Here is a 12,807-nt window from a genome sequence, read left to right as displayed (position 1 = left end):
TAAAATAAAATTATCTAACATTAAGACATGTAAGTTCAAGTTCAGTGACAAACTTTCCAAGTACCATACACAAAGCTACCAGAAACATACATGTATAAATTGTTACTATCAAACTTTGCTTTTAAGTTTGTTATCTACATTGCTCTTTGTGAACACTGCACTGGGTATCACCATAAAAGAACTCTCTGGTCTATCATATGAACTCTAGATCCTTCAATGCAATATATACTATCCAAAAAACTTGCATAAATGACAAATTTATGAGCTAAATTTACCAGTACAGCTAAATGTTTGAATGCCAATATAGTACAAATAAGTGAACAATAAAACAATAAAATTAAGACATGGAAAAGAAAGTTTTATTCCTTGAATGTAAACCAGAAAAAGCTATCCTCTTCATTGACTTTACAAAGAGACTTACTATATTTTATTAAAAACAATTCTCCATTGCAAATAATAATAATCTTTACTAATGCCATATCAGATGGGTCATCTAAATGGAGGCATAGATAATGTGAGGTATTACCTATTAATAAAATGGAGGTAAATAATGCCTTATTATCAGTGACATATATAATTAGGAAAAGAAACCATTAAAGCTACTAAAAATTACTCTAATTTTGCCTTATATATTTTGAAAACTAACTTGAAGAGTTTCAATGCCAATAAAGGCAAAATAAACAGAGCAAGTTCCAAGAACAATGTTTTCCCCATAGAAACTGCTGGCCTGTGTGGGTCCATGAACATATTATCTTTCTGAACTTAGAATGTTGCTCCAAATACCAATTTAAATGTTTTTGTGAAAACATCTCATTTGTTTAAGATGAGAATTTGCCACAAGAAGCAAAATTAAGGGGATATGTGATCAACAGGAAAAGTCTCAGAACTCAGTTGTACTTCAGCTTCTCTCTGGATTTTGGACTGTAATAGAAAAATTCATTTCTTGACACTGAAGTAAAAACAAAAAAATATAAATTGCCCTTTGGTACCCTCCTAACATGTTCCCTGTGACACTCTAGAGATTACCCCAAATTCCTTAAGCACACAAAAATTAGCAAATGTGTGGTGCATCTCAAAATTACCATACTAACTATATGAACATAAAAAAGGTACATCAATGCTTTTTGAAGTATAAGCATGAGTTTCTAAAAATTATAACTTTAATTCCTACCATTAGAGTCCGTGTATATGTGCATGTATACTCACAAAGTTCTTGCCTTGACAGCTTAGCAATACAAATCTTTCTTGGATAGTGGGGCAAAAATCTCACAGTTGTATGTGGTGAAAAAGAAATTGGTTTAAACTCTTTTTTTTTCCCCAAATAGCTACACAACAGCAGCTTTCCCAGTCGCTCAGATCCCACACAGGAAGTCCCCTCAGTCTATCTCCCCCACACTTAAAGAGAGACAAAACAGAAAGCTTTTGTTGCAGGATAAAACTGAAAACTCCTCTACCTTAAGCAAATCAAAGTCGTGGCTTTATGCTACATACTATAAAGTGCAGGCTGATAATATGTAACCTGATATGCTTTTTTCCTGCTTTTTAAGAGGAAATGTCAGTGAAAGAAGCTGGACAAAGTACATACTAATGTGACTCATTTATATCAAGTACAAAAACAGGCAAAATTAACTTATGGTGTTAAGTCAGGATAGTGATTATTTTAGGGTAACAGGAAAACAGGCACAAAGAGTGTTTCTGGGGTGGCAGTTACATTCCATTCCTCAATACAGGTCCTGGTTACATGGATGTGCTCACTTTGTGAAACTCACCAAATCGTATACTCGTATTTGTGCCTTTTCTATGTTTGTATTATACTTCTACAAAAAGACTTTCAATAGGATCTACAAGGAGGAGTTAAACCCTGGACCCTCTCTGTGCAAAGACAGTTTATTCCCTGGAAGAAACTCAACCAGAGGGTCCCTGGCTTAAAGACACCAGGTATAGTGTAAGACACTGTTCTAAAACAGGGGGATTAAATCCATATACTAACCCTTGAGTTTCCAGCTCTCTTCTCTTCTCTACTCAGCTCCCTGAATCTTAACACGCACTGTCCAGGCAGAAGACCAAAGGATTCTTCTCAAGTAAAAGTGACATGCCCTCGGGAAAAGACCCACAGATTCTGTCTTTGGAAATTCCCCAACGAAACCACAAGGCTCACTCCTGATAGCCCTGGCAGTGCAGTCAACTGGCAGAGAGCCCCTGCCCACAGACCTCAGCATCCAATTCACTTTTCAGTGACTTACCATTAAGTAGGAACAGAAAGCATAATAGGATCACCAGTTAGTCAGGTTTCTAACATAAAAGAAACCTATACAAGGCAAAGAAAGACAAATACCATGATTTCACATATTTGTAGAATGTGAAAACAAAGCAAAACAGAAGGAAATAAATAGCATTAGACTCATAGACACTGAGAAGTGACTAGTGGTTACCAAGATGGAGGGGAGTGGGTGGGGGCAGGGGGAGAGGGACTGTGAACCACTGTAATGTACAGCTGATTATTTTTTAAAAATTTATAGAAACAGGTAAAAAGGAAATCAAGGCAGTGTGAGAAGGAAAAAATTAGCAAATAAATTTAATGTCCTCAGAAAGAGAAGAAAAGCACCCATGAAAACAAGAACAGAATGCTATTAAAATGCACACAGATTTTAAACAACAAAAAAGAGCTCTTAAAAAAATAAAGATAGCAGAAATTCAGAAAGGTTAAGGAGAGAAAAACCTGTCAAGAAGTTTGGCATTAAGACAAAGAGAGGAAAATCAGAGAATTAGAGGATAAACAAGGAGGTCTGTCTAACTAATAGGAATCCCGAAGAAGGAAAAAGAAAACTAAGGGGGAAGAAATTTTCAAAAACATCACCAGAAAGTTTTTCAGAACTGATGGACAACATTTTTTCTGATAAGGTATTCATCATACTGGCTGAGATTGATAAAGAGTGCCATTAAGAAAAAAAGGTCCTAAAATCTTTTGGGAGTTTTTTATAAAAAAGGAAAAAAACCTCCTAGTTTTCCTGTGTTTAGTGACTTCTTTCTTGGTTTACTCCCTCTTTTTGATGGAATGTCTTCTACGATCTTCCTGAGAAAGGGGATGTGGGGGATAAATTTATGAGATACTTTGCATATCTGAAAATACCCAACACAGGAGAGACAAAACCTGAATTACCAGGAAAAACGATCAAAGTTAATCCCAGGACCACAGGAGTGAAGCACGCCCACAGAGCAAGGAGCTACACTGGCTTCAGAAGGGAAGAGGTGTCTGAGAGAAGGGTGTTAAGAAGAATGTTAGAGCTGTCAAAAAGCACAGGAATACTAGAAACAAAGAAAAGCACACAAGAGGCTACTATTCACCCTGCACAAGAAAGGAAATGTAATCACTGCAGTTAAGTGCCTTAGCTGTGACTCACAAATCCATGATCACAATACCAATCTTCAACACGAACTTAGCCAAAAATTGACACCTACACATTGAGAGAATGGGAAGCAGTGGCTGGTGCATTTGGCCTCGGGCGGAGGAGGGTATAAAAGAGTTATACCCTCATCCCTCACTGTAATAAGTCAATATGCAATGTCCAACAAAAAATTTAAAAACAGCAAATATATACATAATATTTCAGAAGATGGAGGAAAACAGCAAAAATAGCCAAAAGACTCAAAAGTGGTTGGCTGCCTGGGGAGCAGGACTTGGGTATAAGGATCGGCTGGAGTTCCAGCCACCTGTTTCTTAATAAGTCTCAATGTTTATTAAGATTAAAAAAAAATCTATATAGGGTATTACTTTGATGGGGAAAAATGTTTAAAGTTTTAAAAATACAAAACAAAACCAAGAAATGTATGAAACAGTAGGCAAGAACACTAGAGAGGATGAGCTGCAGTGGGAAAATGACAGTAAGACAACAGTTGCCCAGAGCTCCTGCAACAGTCCAGGTGACAGCTGAGCGGGAGCGGTGTGTTGAGGGACGGGGAACAGAGGGGAAAGGGGAATGCGCTGAAAAGACACTTATAGATGTAAAATTAACAGATATGAAGGACAAGTCAGGGGACCCTGAAAGAAGTAAAAGGCAAGGCAATGCCCCAAATATCCTTCCATCTGGGTACTTATTCAGTCTGAAAACGCTGGCTCTTTGGGAGCATTATATTCCCTTATATGTAATTAGAAGCATTTTGATTTTCTTTTTATTTAGGTTTTAATTTTTGGATTACTACAAAATACACACACAAATAGAAAAATACAGGAAATAATAATGATCATCCAAGTATCCACTACTCAGCTTTTTCGAATACTAACATTTTTGCCATATTTATCTCTAATGTCTTAAAAGAAACATAATGGATATAGCTGAAACCCTCATTAAACTTCTAATCCAATCCCCAGCTCTCTCCCAGACAGCAACATCTACCTGAATTTGACATTTTACATCTCCGTCTACTCTATCTCTAAAATGAGAACATTGGTTTGGAGAATTCTAATGCCCCTTTCTGTTCTAAGACAACCAGGCTTCAAAAGTATGACAAAGTTCTTGGTCATTCTGTAATGAAAGTGTAGAAAACTACCCTACTATGAAATACACAAAAATATTTGACATCAACATAATGTCAAACCTCAAAAACAGACTGAATCATGATATAAATCTTTTGCCAAAAATCATACTAACTTTATTAGTGTCTGTAAAAATATTATCAGTAGTATGTAGAGCATATAAAAACCTAAGTTCAAGAACTGCGCTGTGGTTTCCTTTCATGGAACAAACCACCAGCTCCAGGGGACAATAAGGAAGTGCTCAGGCATAATATCCTCATTGGAGTTCTCACTGCCTATGTAACTAATTCAACGCAGCACCAAACTGTCAGTTGTTGCTTTCTTTGTCTCCGACAGGCAATCATAGCAAAAACAGTCTGAGAAAACTGAAATGCCAGTTTTATTAAAAAATGTCATTGATGATGCAAGAAAAGTTATTTGTATTACCTCTTGACCCTTGGGTACATATCTTCTTTACTTGGGTGACAGAATGAGAAGTACTTCAGCTGTATGCTAAATTATGATGGTTACTTATCTCAAGGACAAGATTTGTATGATTATTTGAGTTGTGAGCCAAATTAGTCACAACGTTCACCGAATACCACTTTCATTTGAAAGAACAACTGACAAACTCCTTATGTGGACTTGGGTGTTTGGCAGAGACTTCTCTACAAGGGAGTGAGAAGGTCACTGCCGGAAAACCACTGACAATACCTGTTGCCAAGGACAGCCTTCAAGCTTTCACATGAAAATTAAATTTTGGAAAACTTGTTTTCACAGTGAACTTGACAACTTCTCAATAGGTAAAGATTTTTCTGATATGATCAATGGTAATACTAACAATGGTGATTTCTTTAAATTGCACAATGAAATACATTAACATTTGTAATATCTGCATTACCCAACGAACCACTATTTTCCATAGGACCAATCCTTAATGTGGTAAAATGATGCCATTCAAAGTCCAAAAAAGGCCAACAGATACTAATGTAAAAGAATTTTTAAAAGTTCACCAATAGGGTTTTGTATTTCACACTGGAACCAGCACTTGAGAAGTGATCTCTTGTCAAGTTTTGGTATAGTATCAAAGAAGAAAATTCACAATTATCTGAAATGATCATTAAAACATTCTTCTCTTTTCTAGGTATATATCTGCATGAACTTTATAATAAACATTTATTGGATTATTCTTTCTGAATGTTAAAAACCATAAACACACAATCACAATGGTTAATTACCATAGTTTAATCTCTGATCATATCAGCCATTCAAGAATAAACAATGATTTATTTAAAAGTTATATTCTTCTGCAGTTATAGCCTCATATATTTGTAACAAATATATAAGTATCAGAGGCTTAATTTACCACACAATCAAAACTGATCGCTGCTACAGCAAGGAAAAGAATACGGTAAATCTTAAGTCTGTTTCAGATACACGCAAATAAAGTCCCTTCTCTCTAGTTATAAAGTAGACTCTTTTCAATTAACATGTGACTTTTGAAGCTTAACACACAAATCATCCAGATGACCCGCTGTTAATGAATTTAAACCTGTTCTTAAACTTCTAAGGAAATGTCTTTATAGAAAATGATACAATTAAATTAATAAAAATTTAATTTGACCAAATCTCTGTAGCTCAGAAGCAACACATCAAATACTGTTAACTTTTCACATTACCATTTGTAGATAAGACATGAGATTTAAAGAGATATGTTCTTCTTACACAAATTTATCCAGTTAACAAATATCATAAATCATTCACTTCAAAGGCAGAGACCTTGAAAAAAGTTTCAGAATGAGAATTGATAATGTCCTCCCTAAAAAGTCCTCTTACCCTGCCCTCTGAAAGAGAAAGGCTACACAACATAGCTTTTTAAGTCAGAATATTCAAGAAACAACCAGAAGGCGACAGCCCCTCCGCTTTCTAATTATCCTCCCATTTCTGCACGCTCACCTCTGCAGTTCATTGAGCCCTCTGGCAGTTGGTAGGCTGGGGTTTTGCCTTAGGAAGTTTTGTTTTAAATTGAGATGAGTGAGGTCTTGGCTGTAGAAGAGGTTGGCAGGCAGATGCTCCAGGCTACAACACGAGAGGTCCACTGAGCTAATGCGCTGTGAGGCAACCTAGTGAAGGACAAAAGCACAATTCAATTTACCACCATCCATTTTTCCAATAATTACTTTCTATGGATAGAAATAAGATAATTCCATTTGGGAACACAGACATAGTATGCAAGCAGCACTATCAGTCCAAATATAAACCAATATTTACTTAGTATAGAACTGAGTCAAGTACTATAAAGGCAGAAAACAGTATCCCTGCCTGGAAGGTATGTACAGTAAACTAATAGAGGAGACAGGTTACAAAGCGCACAGATTGTCCTATCAATTTCAGCGATATCAGCAATCTCTTCCAACTGTAGGGGTTATATTCCTGAAAACACTCATGGTAAGAGAATTCAGAGCTAAATAATACAAGACGTTAGAGTAAAAATAGGGTTGGGAGATAGACCCTAAGATCTAGACTGAACCTATGAAAGTCTTGTATACACTGATTTAAAGCAGCACAAATAAAGAAAACTAGTATCAATGGCCTTGTGTACAATTTTAATAGTAATGGCAGCACATAATCAGATTCCACTGCCTGCCTGCTGAAAACTACACGGGTTGTGTCTCCCACAAAGTTCCAGTGAGATGCTTCTAAATTCATTGTGCTTTGCTTCATGTAGGTATTTTAAGTAAAATTTATTTTATGTCTAAATGTTTATCCACATATTCAAAGCCTTCCTGGTTAAATGACTCCTGCCATGCAGAATCCCAGGGCTACAGACCAACTGGCATGCTGGAGATGGGAACTGCACTGGGTAGCCTGTGTTTCTCAAATGCCCTCTCCAATATTTCAGGTGATGTGGCACCAGCTTATGCCGCAGCACAGGACGTCAGCCCCACTTCCACACACCGTGGCTCCTTTCTCCTCACAAAGGCCAAGGGAGTGCTGTTCTAAGATCTGGATTGATTCTCCCTTGTGTTCTTTATCATTACCAAAGCTTTATAGCAGAAACTCCACTCCATACCTGTGATCAGTTTGATGTCCTTTATATTACCAAACCTTGGACTTCTCTTTCCTCATTACAGAGCATGGTTCTTAGGAGTGTGGCCCTCATGTCAGTGTGTGGATTCCCATCACAGCTCCACCGTTTAGAAGTTGATGGAACTTGAGTGGATCAATGCCCTCCACCCTACAGTTTTCTCATTCGTATAACAGGCAAAAAGACAACAACTACATCGACATGCCTGGCACAGAGAAAGCCCTCAACAAATGGTCAGCAAGGGAAAAGGCAGTTAGGATTGTTGGGAAAGTGGTGGGTTGTAATTTAAGTACTATTATCACTACTACTGCTACTACTTCCAAATAGAATGGGTCATCTACAGCCATTGGAATCCAAATTCTTCGGACACTAGAAAGTATTCAGAAGCAAATGTGCATAGAACATACTCTGTTAATGGCATATCTGAGGTTAGAAAGCAACTGCTCTGCACATATGAAAGCTAAGGGGATAACAGCAGGATGAAAAAGCTCTGGCAGCATTCAACTCAAAAAATTTTACAGAAGAAGTCTGAGTTTGCATTTTAGCAATTTCATCTTTCCTTCAATTTTCACTATTAAATAAGAAAAAGAAAATCCCAGTCAACCAGAAGATGTGAAAAGAGCCATTAGGAATTTAATGAGCCTGTAGTACAGGTGCAAACATATCACAGATATGTTCATGGGAAGTGAGGTTGAAAGGCATACCAGTCAGTGGAATAATTCCCTCAAAAATACTCAAGGTGTATGCAATGGCGTGTCAGACCTTGTATTCTTATGGTGCAGCTGTAACAAGATAGACTCAATCTCTGCCCTGAATGAGTACACCTTAAGAGGAGGAGGCAGTTAAGCTTCAACATAATGGTTATATAACTGTAAGTGCAAAAGCACAGAGCCTGCTCTAGGGAGCCAGGGATGCCTTCCCAGAGGACCTAACGTCCAAGCGCAAACTTGAAGCTTGAGTGGAAGTTGTGTTTCTGTCTGCCCTGAATCCTTTCTCCTACTTTGTAGCTTTCTCCTACAACAATCTTTAAACACAAGAGATCCTGATGGGAGCTGCAAAGTCTGCTGACCCTTTGGCTACACAGGTAGGCATGTACTCCATTCTTCAGCAATCAGAGTACCCCATCCACTGACCAACAGATTGATCCAACAGGTACTGGCATTTGATCCAAGCCAGGCTAATCAGAGGCCTCCTCTGGGATTTTTATATTCTGAAGCCTGGTGAGAGAGAAGGAAGGAATCTGCTGCTTAGAGCTGCAGTTACAATGAATGAACTAGATTCATATGTATCAACTTGGATTGATAAAAAAGCTGCAGAATGTTACATATATTATAATACCATTTATTAAAACCTTCTTAACACAAACACACAGCTCAATAGATTATGTATGAATAGTTATATGTATGGTAACTATTAGCCATATAAACCATTCACTGGTCATATACCAAATTAACGATACTAATTGCCTCTAGATAAGTGGGGAAGGAAATGGGCATAGGAATGGGAAGAGAGGTTATTTGGAGTTTATCTGTAATGTTTATTTCCTTATAAAAGGGACAATAGAAGATATGAAGGAACTATCTCAATATGTTAATAAGCAGGAAGGACCAGTACATGGAAATTGTAATATTATCCTTCGTGTTTTTCTGTGTGTGTGCATATGTTGTTTAATTTGGAAAAAAAATATAATCACAATAAAAACTTCAGTACAACAAAAGGGGAAAATGGATGAGGGCAGTCTTCTGGCTTTCCTTGCATTCAGTGTTCCACTAGGTGATAGGTTCTACTGGGCCACTAGGTGGCCCCCAACCAGGGAGGATCTTCCTCCTGCAGTCAAAGTGTTCCCTCAGCCCTTGGTGCTGGGCTGAATGGTGGCCCCCAACAAGGGACTGGGGCAGACAAAAACACAGATCTCTACAACTTAATCTCAGGAATCTGTAAAGATTACCCTATATGGCAAAAGAGTGACTGTTACCCCGATATGACGAAAAATATGTGTTTAAGTTAGGGATCTTGAGAGGAGGTGCTTATCCTGGATTATCCAGGTGGGCCTTAACTACAATTACATGCATCCTCGTAAGAGAGAGGCAAAGGGCATTTTGACATAGGCGAGGCGGCGATGTGACTGACCAGGAGGCAGAGACTAGGGTGACGTGGGCCACGAGTTAAAGAATGCTTAGAGCCACCAGGAGCCAGAAGAGGCAAGGGATGGACTCTCCCTCCAGCCTTCAAAGGAGCACAGTACTGCTGACTCTTTGATTTTGAACTTCTGATCTCCAGAACTGAGAGAGATTAAATTTGTTGTTTTATAGCACCAAGGTTTTGTTCATTTGTTGTAGCAGCCATAGGAAACTAACACACCCTTTATAATATTTTCCCATAGTACTTCCCATTTCCATTCATTTAATATGTTTACTGAATACCTACTATGTGCCAATCAATGACATAGGTAAGCACTTAGTATGCCTCAGTAAAAAAAATGAAGACCCCTGTCCTCATTAAATTTACCTCACAAATAAGTAAATTACATGTTAAAAATATTGGTATATATTATGGAAAAAATAGAGCAAGGGAAAAGGGAGTCAGGACTGTTGGGGAAGTGGTGGGTTGTAATTTAAATTGGTGGGACAAGGTGGGCCTCACTGAAAAGATGACATTTAGACATGAAGGGCATGAGGAAATCAGTTGAAAGGGTTTATCTAGATGAACATTCTAGGCGGAGGAAGTAGCCAGAGAAAAGGCCCTAACAGGAAGTATGCCCGGGATGTTCGAGGCACACACAGCATGGAGCCCAGTAAGGTAAGGGGAGAGTGAGCTGCAGGGGGCTCAGAAAGGCAAGGGCGTGGGGGCAGGGGGCAGCTCCCGCAGGGCCTTTCCATCACTGTCACACTCTGGCTTTTAATGTCAGCAAAATGAGGTGCATGGAAAAATTCTCAAGAGTCTGTCTCTGGACTGTGAGCTCCGTAACAGCAGGGATTTCTACCAATTTTGTTCACTGAAACACTCCATGGCCAGTACTTGGTAGGGCCCTGAGAAAAAGCATTTGCCAGAAGAATGGCCACTGGACTACTTGACAAGACTTCCTCTCTCACCAGCTTGCATCTGATCTGTCTAGTGTGTTCTTTCACGTGGAGACCACTTTGAGGAGGACAAATTCTGTTTCAGCTAAAGCATCACACTAAATGTTCTCTCTGGACAATTAAAAGATAATGACTGAACGTCAAGTTGTCTTTGATTCCTCTCCTCATTCTGGACTTGAAGCTGTTCATGCTGGAAAGAAGAGGAAAGAAACCACTTTAACAAAGGGTACAGCCACCAAGCGCAGTCTGTGCGAGTCACGGCAGAACTGGGAACCCCCACAGTGAGAAGAGGAGCCGCACACGTCAGTGCCATGCTGGCAGTGGGGCAGTGAGCTGCCATGGGGACCACAAAGCTGCCACTAGTCGCCCCTCTCCCCAGTGCCACGCCCTGCAACAAAGCAGGGAGTTAAGCGCTTCCACCCAGGCCAGGCTGGGCACTAAGTACTCTGCCAAAAAGAGATCAGCTTGATTCCCAAATGAAAACCCTACCAGCTGGGCTACCCAAAGAAGCTGAGACCCACATACACTGCACCTCAAAACCAAGGCCCTTCTCAAAGTAAGAAAGACCTAAGTAAGTAACAGAAATAAATCAGAAAACCACTTGCATATACCTCAGGCCAAGTAGCCTTTCTTTATTCTAGCTTTTCTCCAAGTAGCAGTACTTGGAAACAACAGCTAACATTCAGGGAGTGCTTTGGTTGTGAGAGGCCCTCTTCCCAGTGCTTTAGACACAATAGTTTAATCTTTACAGCCACTCAGCGGAGTGAGGACTTATCCTCATTTCAAAGATGAAGGTTAAATAGAGTCATGGAGAGAGCCAACATCACATGGCTAAAGCAGAAGCTGGGTCTGAGCAGAGCCTGCCCTGTTACCGCTATGCCACCCGGTCAGCCTGGACACAGTTCAGACCTTCCCTGAGGATTGCTCCTCCAACTCCCACGATGAAGTAGTCACATGGCCCCTCTGCCCAGAGCAAAGACGACTAGATGTCACCCCAAGAAGAAGCTGAAGCCTTAGGAATGAAGCCTTAGGAATGAAGTGAGTCCTACTTGAGAAAAGAAAACACCCAGACCTCAGGGAAGGGGTGAAGCCCATGAAGCCACCCATCCTGGATACCACGGGCTCTGTGCACTCCTATATTGCACAGCTTGTCCACCTGGGCAGGGATGATGCCACCTGGTGAGCACAATTGAACTGCAAAAAGTTACAGAACTTTGGGAATAAAAAGGGAAGAAACAGGCACATGTAAAAATCACCTTAAAGCTTTGTCACAGGAAGGGACCTCACAATTAGAGTATAGAATCTTTATGGCAAAAGCTACTCTACTTCAATTTTGCTGCCAAAAATCAAGACAGTGGAAGACACAAAGTTGAGGCCCAAGCAAGTTGCCCTAAAGGAGAAACAGCAACAGGCAGGGCATGTAGAACAGTCCCACCACTTCCCAGCCACGTGGCTCTGCACAGCTCACCCCGCCTATCTGTCCCATTTCCTCATTTCTAAAATGGAATAAATAAGTAACTGCCCTGACCAACTGAACTGCTGTAAATAATGCTTTTCTCATTTAAAAAAATCGGGAGGGGCTCTGCAAACCGAGTGTTCCTAGACCAACATTCACAGCTACAAGCAATACGAATCTGCAGGACAGAGAAAGGCCTAGACAGCAGGCCGCTGCTCTCGCCACCCTGAGCAGTCACACAGGCGAGGCTCAGTCAGACACTATGGCAGTCACGCAGCTTACAGACCATCAGGGCGCCAACACACAAAGGGATTCAAAGTTTTAGAAGATAAGTTCAAAATAATTGTGGTTTGGGAAGTCGGTGTTTGTCTCAACAACAAAAATTTTTTTAAGGTTGATGATTTAGTTTGTAAATTAAGTGGGATTCTTTTCCCCACATGAAATTACATACCCTAGGAGAGTCACTAAAATGAACATGAATCCCAACCACCTGCTCAGGCTGTCTTCTTTTCCAAATGACTTATAGTCATATATGAAAAAAGTTCACTTGGCCATCAAAATATCTCCCTCAAAGAACATCAAAGGATAAACATAAAAATAAGAACAACAACAACAAACTTTTCAGATTACCTGCTGGGCATCCATACATTTCTGAACACGTTACTCAGCT

The 12,807-nt window shown here is 39.6% G+C and overlaps 1 protein-coding gene across 1 annotated transcript in view; it reads right to left on the bottom strand.

The window, feature by feature from the left end:
• The window catches only part of PHLPP1 (PH domain and leucine rich repeat protein phosphatase 1), a 218,964-nt gene that overhangs the window by 68,293 nt on the left and 137,864 nt on the right, over positions 1-12,807 (bottom strand). Inside the window, exon 4 of the mRNA XM_036876709.2 lies at positions 6,470-6,636. Coding sequence (XP_036732604.2) covers positions 6,470-6,636 — 167 coding nt within the window. The remainder of the gene's footprint in view (positions 1-6,469; positions 6,637-12,807) is intronic.

This window comes from Manis pentadactyla, chromosome 6 (assembly GCF_030020395.1).
Source record: "Manis pentadactyla isolate mManPen7 chromosome 6, mManPen7.hap1, whole genome shotgun sequence".
NCBI classification, from domain to species: Eukaryota; Metazoa; Chordata; class Mammalia; order Pholidota; family Manidae; genus Manis; species Manis pentadactyla.
This window is presented reverse-complemented; position numbering and strand designations above follow the sequence as displayed.